The sequence below is a fragment of the Diachasma alloeum genome, unplaced genomic scaffold (assembly GCF_001412515.2).
Source record: "Diachasma alloeum isolate Michigan unplaced genomic scaffold, Dall2.0 Dall_scaffold_00343, whole genome shotgun sequence".
In the NCBI taxonomy this organism is placed as follows: Eukaryota; Metazoa; Arthropoda; class Insecta; order Hymenoptera; family Braconidae; genus Diachasma; species Diachasma alloeum.
In genome coordinates this window covers 895,339-910,208 of record NW_021680482.1, presented here as the reverse complement: position 1 = coordinate 910,208, position 14,870 = coordinate 895,339, and the positions used below count along the sequence as shown (strand labels likewise).

Genomic DNA, 14,870 nt, shown 5'->3' with positions numbered 1-14,870 from the left:
TTCGCTTACCGATTGCGGAATCGACTCAGAAAATTTAAGTTTAATATTCAGAAAAACATTGCAACTTTCAGCTTGAATATATAATTAAGGGTTATACTGAACATAAAAAATCTCACGGGACCTCTTCAAGTGTACGAACAATTCGCTTACCGATTACGGAATCGACTACTCACCCCGAGTCCGAGTCCGATTACGGAATCGGAAACTCACTAAATTTAAGTGACGATATCGAAATTTTTACGCGACCAACAGAGCGTTAAGGATGTTTAACCAAAATCCACATTATTCACCATAATTTTAATATTTAATTGTCATAATTGCAACCGAATGAGGTTTGCCTCGACTGAAGACACACGGTATTGAAAAAATAAGTACTTTTCTCAAGTAAATGAATATTTGGCAAAAACATTTCTTCTTCCCAGTGCGGCCTGGAGCAATAATCTCTAAAATAAATAAATTCTTCTCCCAAGAAGACGATTCCTTGGTAGAAGTAATTTTTTTTCTCAGTACAATATTTATTCACTCGTCTCTCCCCTCTGAATTATCACGGTATTAATGAACACCTTCATCAAATATCAAGTATAACTGATATCGAACACTTCCAAATCGCTCAAATGGCCCCAGGATAACGAGACAAATATCCCGCAGAAGCGGGAGGCTTCATTACGAAACAGTAGCCGAGTCAAACTTCTGCTTACACTGAGAAAAAAAATTATTTTTGCCAAATATCGATTTACTTGAGAGAAGTATTTATTTCCTCAATAATTATCAACATTGAAAAATTAATCAAAATTCTTTCCTCTAGAAAATAAGAAATTTAGGAAAAATGAATAATTATTGAAGGAGTTCATCGAAGGTCATGTACAGCATAGTCTTCCTCTAGAGCAACATGATTGTCATAATTGAAACCTAATCAGGCGTGTCTGTGAATGACTCGGATAGAGAAATTCAACTTTAAAAAAGTAAATACTTCTCTCAAGTAAATAGATATTTGGCAAAAATATTTTTTCTCAGTGTAGCTAAACGATATTCGCTTATTCGCCACGGGGACATTTTCCCCCTTCACAATGGGTTATACGTGCCACCCATTTACTGTACCACGTTTTGCACTATCTTCGAAGACCAGCTGTAGAATACATCTATTTCGTGGTGTTTTTTGCTCACCACTTTGTCCCCGAATTGTCCGTTTATCCGGTTACAGCGTTGCGTTCGTTTAACTGCACGGGGATTTTCATTTTTTCCTTCTTTTTCCGTCCTTTTTTCGCGGCCCATTCTACCGGCTTATTGGATTCGTTAACGCTGGCGTGCGCAATCGAAAAGTCAAATGTGATTGTTGCCGAACCGCAGTGTGTATAAATGATGGGGAAATCAACGATTCTTCGCATTTTACAGGTACATGGCTATCATGAGGCCACTTCACCATCACATGTCACGGAGGCGCACCATTGCTGCGCTAATCCTCATTTGGGTCGCCTCGGCGTTACTCGCCATGCCGTGTCTACTTTACTCTACGACGATGACGAAAAGGTGACAATGAACGTTTTATTAGAATTATTTCGATTTTAATTCCGCGAAAACCATAAAATGGATAATGTGAACACTGCGAAAACTGGTGTCTGACTTTTAGACATTTTTGTAGATATTTTTCATACATGGAGAGAAATGTTCAGTAAAAATTACAGAACTCACAATTCGCTTACCGATTACGGAATCGACTCAGAAATTTAAGTGACGGAGTCGGAGTTTTTCATAGGAGATTCAGGTAACAATTATGGAACGCTCTGGAAAAATTCCGTGACAGTTCCGTAAAATTTCCTACAGCCACATTTCGCTCCGGAATTACGGAAAAGATACGTAATTTTTATTGAATATTTCTCTCTGTGTAGACCAAAACCCGATTGAATGAAGCGGAGTATCATACGCATGACAAAATTTAATAGAAAAACCTGGCGAATTTGCTAGACAATTTTAGAAAATCGAGATATTTCCTATCGAATTTTCTCGGTTCAAATTTTCAAAACTTTTTCGTTTGATTTTCTTAATGAAAAGAAAATAGGCGAGGGTCGGGTAAAATATTGACGTATTGAGATCTTTTCCAATTGTCAATATCTTTATTTATAAGTGAAGATGTTGAAAATTAGAAAAGATCACGAAATATTCCATTTTGTCCGGCTCCCCTGTAGAAAAATAGAATGACAAAAACTCAGAAAATTTGAGCCGACGCAATTCTAGAAAATGTCTCAATAGAATAAGTTGTATAAAACGATATTCGATCTTTCTGTTCAACTTATTCTATTGAGACATTTTCTATAGAATTTTCTCGGCTCTCTGTCCGTTTTTTTTTCTATTGAACATTTCAATAGAAATTGAATAGAATTGTCTAGAGAATTCGCTAGATTTTTCTATGAAATTTTCTCATACGCGAAGTCTTTTTATTTTTTTTTGTTTTTATGACCGAATTTGGCCAATCATTATTATACATAAAAAATTCAATTTCATTAAATTTTTAAGATGAATGCGAGATCTTACGGGCGATTTGACTTTCCATTGAATTTAAATTAACGACATTAAAAATTCAAATTGCATTATTACTCGAATTTAAAAAAAAAATCTATAAGAATATAAACACACATGTAAAAATTTAATGAAAAACCTAAAGCATTTACTACATTGAGAGAAGAAAAATCTCCATGTAGACCAAGAAGAGGAATGACATCTAAAAAAGACTGACATTCAAATTCGTCTAGTGTCTTCTCTCGCTGGAAAATCTGGTTTTTTCTCTCAGTAAGAAGCATTAACCGCTCAATGTTCAATCACGTGATGATTCAGACTGATCAATAACGAAAGGCCCAGACCCGACAGTCTATCGGCCGTGTCCATTAATTAAGTTTGATACTAGCCAAATGGTAATTTGGTTTCCCCTAAAGCGCCAAAGGAAGCAATTGCAATAGCTGAAAATTGAGAAATCAAAGCGATTCACCCATTTCACTCACAGATACTCCAACGGGAAATCGAGGATAGTCTGCTACGTGCTGTGGCCCGATGGTGACTACCTGAATAGCAGAAGCGAATATATGTAAGTACCATTTGAATCCTACACCGCGAGCAAAGCTGAGAAAAAATTATACAGAAAACCTCAATGAAGATAATTTGAAGAGGCGAGGGTGAAAAGCCAAGAACCTCTGGGTTTTTATTCAGAGAACCACAAGGCTCTTGATTTCAGCACTCTTCTTACTTTAAGGACCCTATTTAGACGAATACGTTGAGAGGAAAATTTCCTAATATGTAGGCGATATTTACTTGAACACGGAAAGAAATTTTCTAGAAAAATTCTAGTACGAGTACTGGAAAAAATCACAATCTCCCTGCTGAGGACCTTGACCATGTTCTTTGGCATTGCCCTCTGCATGAACCCATGCTCCGTTCTCTTCGGACTCTAGGTTACCGTCCACCATATGAGAGTCGAACATTTTTGAAAAATTTGAAGAAAGACTGTATTAAAACCATAGACCTATTCCTGAGAAAATGTAATTTGGATGTGTGAAAAGAAAAAAAACATACACTAAAAAAACATTGTTAAACTCAAAAACAAACACTTTGTCAAATACCAATAATTCTGTTCATATGTACATAATTCTATATATATACATATTGTTGTAGCTGTATGAACCTTCTAGGTTTGGGTAAGCTTAAATAAAAAAAAAAATTCCCCTGCTGTGAAAAATTCTAGTGCTGTTAAGGTAAAATTTCTTGGTATTTCTGGTGAAATTTCTGGGGATTTCGGTGTAATTTTCACAGAAATAAAGGGAAAAATTCACGTTTTCCCCAATAAAATTTCTAATGCCGGCACTGGAATTTTTTTAAAAAATTTCTCTCCGTGTACTCCGATATCCTATAATATCCAGTGATTCATGCTAAATTTCTAATTTCGTACACGCGATCTCCCACTTGGGAATCCCATTCTGCCGACCATGTATACCGCCGAAATCTCGATGCAATCCCCACAAATCTCGCGCTTCCATTCTATCGGCTTGAAATATTACATTTAAAATTATTCTGCATAGCGGAAGGACTTCAATTCCTGGCGGGTGAATAGTGTGCGAACAAGTGGTGAGGGAAATTAGTAGTGCTGGTAGACGTGTGAATAGAAGCAGTACATTCCTATCTGGTGCATACGAGGATGCACCGTCGGGAGCCATGAAAGTACTTCGACCTAATTAGGTATACAATGTATGCTGAATGGTCTGATTCCGAGGTATTGTGAGTGACCCGCAGCAGCTAACAAGGGAAATCAATCAAGAACTAATATTGACCTGCATTTATCTGCTAATTTGGATCGAATTGGAGGCTATTTGAGACTACTTGATACCGCACAATGAAGGGTAGAGCAAATAATCCTCCGGATGCGAGAAATTATTGAACTTCCGGTCTGTCGTTAGATCTTGGTACATACTGATCAATTTCGTTATCAACGCTGCGGGAAATTAGAACTGAAGGCAAGAGCTTCTTATCACAAATAAGAGTTCTCAGCATATGAGGAATCACAAAGTGAATAAACAAAAACTCAGATGGAATATTTGAAATTGAAAATAACGATAATAGATATTTTATTTCCCAATAATTATGAGCAGAATAAAAACACCACTCAATAAAAGAACAACGACTATTATTCCAGTTTAGCATTACGTAATACGTACGAATTTGCAAATTATACGATTATGTTTCATAATTTAATGATTCACTCCTAAGCAATAGTTAACAGTTCCATTTTTTAATACTTCTCCCTGCACATATTAATGTGCTTTTTTTACACCCGCGTATCCTCAAACATTTTTTTAAGCACGAAAAAATTATATTGACTGTACAAATTGTTTACTGTTATTTAAAACATTGAAAAAAAAAATTTACGATCCTAAATAAACTCGAGAGTCACTCCTGACGAAAAGCTATACATCCATAAGATAATGTACACAAAACTCCTAATGATACTAATTTTTAAAGTATGTTTATATTGTAAATAATAATTAATAAGTAATAATGCTTAACAAGTAATGATGAACAAAAAAAACTCACTGTATGGCTTGAAGACGAAAGCCCAAAGCAATTGAATCGTCTTCGATTTGATTATTCTCATGTTTCTCTTTTTACATATTTCTTGCAGATATAATCTCATATTCCTCGGGGTGACGTACCTCATCCCGATGACGGTCATGGCGGTATGCTATACGCTCATGGGTCGGAATTTATGGGGCTCCAAGTCCATAGGGGAGCATACCCAGTATCAAAAGGAATCCATGAAATCGAAACGCAAGGTAAGTGGGGAGAATTCTCCTCAGGATGGGATTGAGTGCATGTGGAGGATGACGTCGGGACTTTAATGGTACTTCAATGAGCATCATCACCGATTTGATGACAAAGAGAGAAATTATTTCTTGAAGCAAAGATGAACGTAATTACGTAATTTTCATTATTTCTCCTCAATTTGTAAAAAAAGAACAGCTGAATTTTTTCTAAATATTTCTCAAAATTATTATTATTATCTCAAAATCAAAATGATTATTATTAGCTATTTTGACTAAATGCTCATTGTTTTATGAAAAAAATTATTGTTTATTTACAATTTTTTTTTTAATTCGTAAATTCAGAGGTTTACTTTTCCGTGAAAGCACCTTTATCGCACTACACTTGCATACGAGTTATCCAATATTAGAATGTCAGGCGCAGTCGCCAATTCTTCAGTAAGTGATCAAGAATAGGTGCAGGGAGACGCCTGAGCGCTCATGCAATTTCGATGAACATGATCGTATTATTAATTTGAATGATAATTAAATTATTCGATCCCGACGTTTAGCTTTAGTAATTAGCAAGGCTAATTACTAATTAGTTTAGGTGAAGGGAGATTAGTATTTTTTTCCCAATTCCTAAAAAACGAGCGTTAAATTTTTTTATAATTTCTATTTCTGAAAATTGCTGCATAATGTTATTATTTCGTATTCCCTTAATTTCAAATGAATATTGATGGTTTTATAACAAACTATAGGCTAATCTAAAACTCTAGTGATCAAGTATAGCTGCAGGGAGACGCCTGATGCAATTACGATTGTCACGATCATTGGATTGCTTTCAATGATAATTAATATATTTACTCAGTCACGTGTATACCCACTCGGGTCTATCAATTTGTTCCCTCCCCTCATCAACTCCTATGATAATTAAATTATCCGATCCCGATGTTCAAACTCTCGCTAATTATTGAATTTTCCCAGCACTTGTTCGAAAGTGAACGATCTCAATTATAAAATTTTGATGTCCTCGCGATTCGTATGTTTCAATAATCATGTCCACCAAATTTGCAGCGAAACCACCGACACGCTATATTTGCGTTCAGATTGTTCAAAACTCTTCCATCACGATTAACTCAATAAAAATAATTGAAATGTAGCTTTCATCCCCCGGGTTGTATTTATGATCTACAGTCGTCCCCTCAAGCCCAATGGACAGGATGACGAGATAACGCTGATCAAAATTCAATAATTAAATTTCGTCGATCACAAAATTTCCTAAAATTAACAGCCATAAAAAACTAATTACCTGTATTACGAAATTCTTCCATCATCACGACCTACATTTTTAATGAACATGCATTCTCGTCCAAATTGCCAGTAAATTCTTGTGGCCACAGCAATATGATGGGCCAATGAAAATTAAAAAAATTGCTGTCATCCTGTAAAATCAATCGACGGTTCCTTCCCCTATCCTTTCTTATATAAAAATTATAATTTTCTTCTATTTATTATTGATTCCCCAAACATGGTACCCGGAGCACCGTTACCGGGCCACTCTCAACAAAAGACAGAAAGGATTATCGGAATAAAACAGAAGTGGAATGCAAAGCGAGAGATTCCAAATGTATAAATTTAACATTCAGTTTCAGGAGGGAGTTATCGTATTTCAATCAGAAGAGTGAGAAAGATGCTCATGAGAGTCGAATGGGACCGTATGGAGAGAAAAGTTTGATACAATTTACCTAGAAAATCGTGGCAAAATTTACTGCGCGAGAGGTAATCGTAGAGCGAAATGTAATTCAATGAAAAAATACTTGTTTGTGGAGAATATTTTACGATTCGTTGGGTAGAAAAAAACATCTGTGGATGCAAAAAATATCCTCTTTTACAGAAAAATTATATCGTGTGCTAAATGAAAAAAGGTCGTATTGACCATTTTTGATTTTTGGTCGATTTGGGCTCTACAGAATCATTTTGACCCAACTTTTGAGGACAATTTTTTTTTGCTCATACGATCTTTTTCCACAAATTTTTCTCCAATAGTGGAAAATGAAAAAAAAATATTCACTACTTTCTCTTCAATTTTCTGATATTCGGTTGTACTTAAAAAAAATAAACATTATTCTAGAAAAATTTCTATTGAAGAATTTCCTCGCCTCAAATTTTCTATTTTTTTTATTTGTTTATCTTAATGAAAAGAAACAAAAAAAATAGAATGAAAAAAACTTGAAAAATTCGAACCGAGGAAATTGTATAGAAAATATCTGAACAGAATAAGTTGACCGAAAAAATCGAATTCTATTGCCTTTTTCTACAGAAAATTTTCTGCTGAAAATTCCAATAGGTTGGCTAAAAACTAATAAAAAATTCAATAGAAATCGAATAGAATTGTCTAACAAATTCGCTGGATTTTTCTATTAAATATTCTCGCGCGCGTATTCAGATAAAAATTTCAACCTGTGAAACTTTCTCGAGTGAAGACCCCCATGAGGCACGACAAATTATCAATTAATCAATTCTCCCTGGTTTCAGGTCGTCAAAATGTTCATCATCGTTGTCCTGATATTCGCTATCTGTTGGCTACCATATCAAGGCTTCTTCATACTGCTCTACCACCAGCGCCGCATAAGAGGCAGCAGTTACGTGCAACACGTTTATCTGAGTTTCTACTGGCTGGCCATGGCGAATGCAATGGTCAATCCTCTTATATACTACTGGATGAACAACAGGTGAGTCCACTCGAGCTCCACATTTGCTATCCGGAGATTTCCTTGAACTACTGACGCCCTATCGATTCCCCCGACATCCCAGCCGTTTTTTCCCATCCAGAAAGGCACTCCAGTGCTTCCATTGCAAATTGAAAAGTAAGCGATCGGTGGGGAAAATTGTTGAACTGGCAATCTACCGTGATGAGTCAACACTTCAGTGTAATTGTGATTGAAGGAGCCTGGTGAAAACTTCACCCGGGGATTAATTACTCAAGTAGTGCACAAGTTATTTTCGTCCGACATACGAAGAGAAAAGTTGGATAAAAATTATCTCGAGAATCGTGATAAATTTTCTCCGAATTTCAACAACTGGTTGGTGCAATTTAACAACTAATTGTTGAAATTCACCAAATAATTTTCTCCGTGAATGGTAATCGTAGAGGGAAATATAATTCAGAAAAAAAATTCTGGTTTTTGGTGGAATCTTTCGATTTTTCGGAAAAAAAATACATCTATGGATGCAAAAAATATCCTACTATTTAATCAAATTTCCCACACCAACAGGAGATTGTTTATTTTGTTGAAAAAATTTTCACGGGACAGGAGAATCTCATCCTGTTAAAAGGCTTCTTTCAGTGGAGGATTTGATGTTTCAAAAAACCGTGTATTATTGCTTGAGATTAATGCGGCAATTCTCTTTTTTTCAGCAAGAAAATCAAACAAAAAAACTTGGAAAATTTGACCCGAGGTAATTCTACAGAAAATATCTCAATCGAATAAGCTGTTTGAAAAAATCGAATTTTATGATTTTTTTTTCTATAGAATATTTCTATTGAACTTTCTATTAGTTTTCTATTGAAATGTTAAAAAGAATGTTCGGTATTTAATGTTATCTTCACCATTTGCGGAACCTCCTCTTCTCCTCAATCGCGTGACGAAATAAATTTGAATGACCGCAACGGTTCTTATTCGAAAAATCCAGGGGATCGCCGACGCTACTCAATGTAAACAATTTTATGATATTCCCGCACGTGACGCAACTACATATAAGTAAGATGGGATTGATGGATTTGCTCACGTAAAGCGACTCATCATTTTTTTTTTCAATTTAAAGAAAACGCCACCTCAGTTTTCCAAGCAAAAAACTGCGCAGAATTGAACAAGCCAAATCGAAAGTACATCAATCACCCTAAACGAAAGAGAGTAAAAGAATCAAAGTTCATTTAATTTCGAATCAAGGGGAAAAAGTTGGTGACAGTGAAGTTCTTTAGATGCTCCCGGGGGAATTAACTTGCAAAAGAAACGAGAAGAATGTTCTCCGTCGCGAGAGATTTATCGAATTGGCTGCTTGGTACTCATTCAATATTGCATGGTCGACTGGTTCAAGCCCCAACATTCTGGAGGCACTCGAGAAGTGTTGGTGAAAAGTAGCGCGGATACGAAAATTTTACGCTGATCAAAATCGATTGAGATAGCGTAGTGGTAGCTTTTCTTTTATCACTGCAAAAACTGATGTCCGAATTCCATACATTTTTGTAGACGTTTTTTAAAAACCTTTGCGACAGTTTTATAGACATTTTTCAAATATCAAAACCCGAATTCATCGAAATATGTTGATAGTTCAGACTAAATGGAAAAAAACTTGGCGACGGGTCAGGGGAAGGTGAGGTTAACTTTTATGTTAATTACTAGGGGACTACGCCCCCTATGGTCCTTATTCTGACCCTTGTCACCCTCAGTCTGATCCTCATTATACCCCTCGTGACCCTTATTTTGACGCTTAATTTTGGAGTCTTAATGTCGAGTACTAAATTTTCATCACCAGAAGTCGATTTGGATTTTTATAACATAGAGAGATACCATATAAACATTAAAATCCACACAGAAGAACCTAAACGTAAAATACGTTTGAAAAGTCGTCGTTTACGCTTTCTGAAGCGTATTTTACACTCGAGGTCGTCGCACACAAAAAAACCTAAACGTAAATTACGTTTAAGAAGTCGTCTTTTACGCTTGAAGTTGAAGGGTAAATTACGCTCAAAATGGCTGTAAATTACGATTACATAAACGTAATTCGCGACGATTATGAGCGTAATTTTCGATTGCGAAATCGTAAATTACGACAATTATAAATCGTAATTTACGACAATTATAAACGTAAATTACGTCTTCATAAACGTCGTAGATTACGATGATTTTTTTGTATTTTTGATAAACGTAATTTACGTTTTGATAAACGTAAAAGACGCTTTGCTTAGGCATAATTTACGTTTTGCTAAACGTAAACTACGTTTTAATAAAAGTAAAATACGCTTTGTTTAATCTAATCTTTGTAGAATACTTTTTTTGAACGCCTAAATTCCGATTTTCATGACGGAAAAAAAGCCATCAGACATCATATTGACGTTAAGTGTAAATTACGTTTATCAAAACGTAATTTACATTTCGCAAAACGTAATTTACGTTTAGGTTTTTCTGTATGAAAGGCATAGTTTTTGCAGTGTACAGACTCGATTTAACTTCAGCTCAATTCAGCGATAAAAAAAATACATTACGAGCATCAAAGGAAATGAAGAGTTTGAAACACCCATGAAGCAGCCAGAGGAATTCATGTTGGAATGAACTTTCGAATGACGTTTCAATAGTGGAACGCTCGAGTTGCTATTTTCATGATTAGACTGGTCAGCTTTTATTTGCGGACGAATGTAATTGATGCAAATCCGAATAGTCATTGGCAATCGACGTTTATTGGATACAATACAAGTGGAGAGCCCCATTAATCAAAACTGTTTCAATGTTTCCACAGATTTCGAGTGTACTTCCAGCAAATCATCTGTAGATGCTGCGTGGTAGGTCGGGGAAATACAAGAAGTCGTCAAATGCACGAATTGACAGGATTACGCCGGTCTGACACAGCCCATTCTCATTCCGGTAAATTAATAGCGATTATTACAACCGATAAGTCCTAGACCTTCACGTCAATCCATTTATACACATATTTCAGTGAAGCGTTATTTCGATTCTGTTCATTTTTTTCTTAATGCAACGCTGCACTTTGTTTTGGGTTTTTTTTGGGAAGTACGTTTTTACTTATGTCAAGAAACTCGTGGCTTGAAAATTTTCAAGAGCAAAATATCTGGCAGTCAAAAAACGCGTTCGGTAGGATTTCACTTCCAGTCGTCCCCATGGCCTTCAGATGTACTGTTGGAAAATTACTATTGAAATTTCAAGTGAAAAAGCTTGATTCTTAACAACGACATGAAATTTATGGATATTTTGTCATAGACGACGTTAATTTCTTGAATATTCAAGTAATTCTCGATTTTCAGGTTCATACGACACTGAAAAACATTGAAAATTTTGAAAATTAAGGGAATAACTTTTCTGAATTCTTAATCTATTAAAAATTGAATTATATATGATGTTTAATTATCACGATGAGTTTGGAAACTCAAGTTTTCATTGAAAAATCCATGATTGTTCAACATGACAACCCCAATTTTCTTGAATTTTCAAGATGAATGAAAAATTTTGTGAACGCTATTATTTTAAATTTAATTAAAACGCAACGTCAAAAATTCAGATGACGCTGTCACTGAAATTTCAAGAAATTTCTAACAGTGTTTATCACTAGTTTCCGGCGACATCTTCGCCAATTTCCATCGCCATCGTCATTAATTTTTAGGGAAATGTCACTGATTTTGATGGACCCATCTCCAATTTTAGAAATCTATCACCAGATTTCAGTGATAGAAGTCAATAATTGGAGATATAGATTGAACAAAATCAGTGACACGTGTAAAATCTAAATTTTTTCTCTCTGTATAAAATCAACCTTTTAATTCCCAAGAAAAAAAAGTACCCTACCGGCGTGGGAAATTTTACTGCACAGGAGAATAATTTTTGCATGCATAGATATATTTTTTTACCGAACGCATCGTGAAATATCCTCCACAAACCGGTATTTTTTCATTGAATTAAACTTCGCGCCGCGATTACTTTTGTACAGTAAAATTTGCCACGATTTTCTAGGTAATTATTACCCAAACTTTCTCTCCGTGCATACTAGCTTCCATTTAGAATTTATTTTCAATTTCAATCCCCAAATCTCAGTTGTATCTACACTCCTTTAAGCCTCTTCTTTACGGACCCTGGCCATGACACAAACATTAAAATCCCTCAATAATCGTCGACTCCACGCCGACTCACGTTGTTTACACTACCCCAACAGCACTATCTCCTCCATCATCGCAACAACTCTGGAAATGCCAGTTCGATTAGAGTGAAGTGGCATTAAGGCACTAGTGACCACGAAGCTGAAATTTCCCTCAATGTACAATGTAAGTGCATCACACCGAGGAGCACTGTATCATGGTACCGTGAGATAATGCCCTGAATAAACGAACCCCTTATTTTCGTCCACTCTCGCCTGAGTTTACTCAGCCATCTACATTTATGGCCGAACCCCTCAGGTGGCTATACCGCCACTGCAATATTTGCACTTCCATAGTGGTTTCGGGTGAGATTAGTGCTCGGTCTCGAGCTGAACTGAAGTTCCAAAAAAATCCAGTGGCTGGCATTCAGCCAGAGAGACATAAAATCTTGACTGCAAGTGGTAAACAAAAATGAACCGAGTATTTTTGGTATGTAAATGCCAGCGGCTGAATGTTTACAGTGAAAAATATATTTTTATGAAAATTGAAACGAATAAAAACAGATACAACGCTCACACGGCGGAAAATCGAAAATGATGACCGACGGAGCTTAACCCTCCGGAACTGGCTGAATGACCAGAGCGCCGCCTTTTCTCGATTTTTTCTTGTTGCATGCAAAATTATGTATGAAAAAATTTGTAAAAATTATAATGCCTAGTTCAAACCCTCCAGAATGGACTGGTAAGATTTCTATCCCTTGAAAACCCCATGAATACCATGAAAAATAATAATTTAGTGAGACTGGTACGGAAAAGCGGCGCCTCGCCGCCCGGAGCCAGTGGACTTGTGTAGTCGGTTTGTTGCCACGTCGTTCGTTTCAGTTCAGATATACTAGGAACGTCAACATCTCTATCAGGTGCCGTGTTTGGCGTCTCATAAAAAACGCGAATTTATTTTTTTTAGAGCATAAATGGTGTTCAATTCGAGAAAAATGTGTGCAGTGTAGATTTTTATTCACGTATAGGGCTCCAATACGGCAACACCGCGCTAACCGTAACACGGGCGGTGCGTTGCTCACCGAGCCACACTGAGAAAAAAATATATTTTTGCCAAATATTCATTTACTGGAGAGAAGTATTTATTTTTTCAAAATCGTATTTCTCCAATCGAGTCATTCCCAGGCGAGCCTGACTAAGTTTCAATTACAACACTCATGTTGCTCTGAAGGATGACTATGTTGCACATGACCTTGGATGGACTCTTCTAATGATTATTCATATTTCCAAAATTTTTCATTTTCTACAGGGTAGAATTTCGATCAATTTTTTAATGTTGATAATTATTGAAGAAGTTCACTCAAGGTCATAACTAACATGATGATATTCTAGAGCAATATATTTGACATGATTGAAACCTAATGAGGATTGCCTGAGAATGACTCGAATGGAGAAATACGGTATTGAAAAAATGAATACTTCTCTCAAGTAAATGGATATTTGGCAAAAATAATTTTTTTTCTCAGTGCAGTGGACTCGGGTGGGCACCGAACGCCAGTTCAGGAGGGTTAACTTCATTGTTGCCAGTGACAGTGCATTCAGGGGCGCGGGGGACTAAACTCTTCGGTTGGACAATTTCTATTCGGATTATTTGAAGCTTCGCCTCATCAATCCCACCCGGTACTTCTGGTCACGCTGATTGGTGAATCAATGGACTAATGGTTTCATATTTATTTCAGGGCGATACAGAACAACATCGATACGGTGGCGTCACAGCACTGGCGATAGCCAGGTCCAGACATTCAGGATGAACTCACGGTCAATATACGAGAAGATCCATGGCGGCAGACAGGATGTCACTATTATTTGAATTCACTCGTCATTACCGATTTCTTATCGTTTATCTGTAATTAATTTTGATTGTGTGAATCAATTTCTTATGCTTATGCGTAATGAATGCTTGGGGATTATTGAGCCACATTATGGTTGTGACGGGACATTTAAAAATGGAGGGAAAAGTTTTTAATAAAGTCGACCGGGGGAAACAGCGTCGGCGGACGGGAAAATTATCTGCCAACGGAATTTTACAATCCCTTTTGTATGTGTTGATAACATTTTTTAAAAGTTTAAGTTGGGCTTTTGTTGCGCCTTGAATAATGGAGAAATGGAGGTCAAAGGGAGAACTAATGTACAAATTTTTCAGCGAAATTCATCGAAGTTTTTTCCGCGTTTCAATGCAACTCAAATAATAGGATATTAATGAAAATGGAGGAAATAATGTCCTTAAAATTTTTTGAATGTATTGTTGATTCTGGAATTTACAGATAAAATAATATTATAAATTTCGATAATCGTTATGAGCACCAGTTGGAGTTAATGTATACGTTATGTGTAAAATTTTCATGTGATAATAAATAACGAGCAATTTGGATTAACCGTGAGCGTGTAAATTTTTTTAACATGTTGATTTTTTAAAAATTTCTCTGGTCTAGCTAACTTTATCCCAACTTTCGCAACATTAATCCTGCGAGTTGGAGAGAGATTTTCTCGTGGCATTGTGCCATTCACCAACAAGTCCCATTTTCCATGTTTGAAGTCACTATGGCTCGGAATGGCCCGGAAATACTGACTCGGAAAGTCGAGACATAATTCACGGGGTAAAATTCAAAGGAACTTTGAAACTGGTATCGTTATTAAAGTTTAAAATCTGTGATATGGGTGAATTCT

The 14,870-nt window shown here is 36.1% G+C and overlaps 1 protein-coding gene across 1 annotated transcript in view; it reads left to right on the top strand.

Annotated features, from left to right (window-relative positions):
• Window positions 1-14,553, top strand: part of LOC107040798 (tachykinin-like peptides receptor 86C) — a 48,675-nt gene extending 34,122 nt beyond the window's left edge. Inside the window, exons 3-8 of the mRNA XM_015261050.1 lie at window positions 1,393-1,527; window positions 2,996-3,076; window positions 5,162-5,312; window positions 7,818-8,014; window positions 10,800-10,924; window positions 13,883-14,553. Of these exons, the coding sequence (XP_015116536.1) occupies window positions 1,393-1,527; window positions 2,996-3,076; window positions 5,162-5,312; window positions 7,818-8,014; window positions 10,800-10,924; window positions 13,883-14,013 (820 nt within the window). The 3' untranslated portion in view covers window positions 14,014-14,553. The remainder of the gene's footprint in view (window positions 1-1,392; window positions 1,528-2,995; window positions 3,077-5,161; window positions 5,313-7,817; window positions 8,015-10,799; window positions 10,925-13,882) is intronic.
• The last annotated feature ends 317 nt before the right edge of the window (window positions 14,554-14,870 follow it).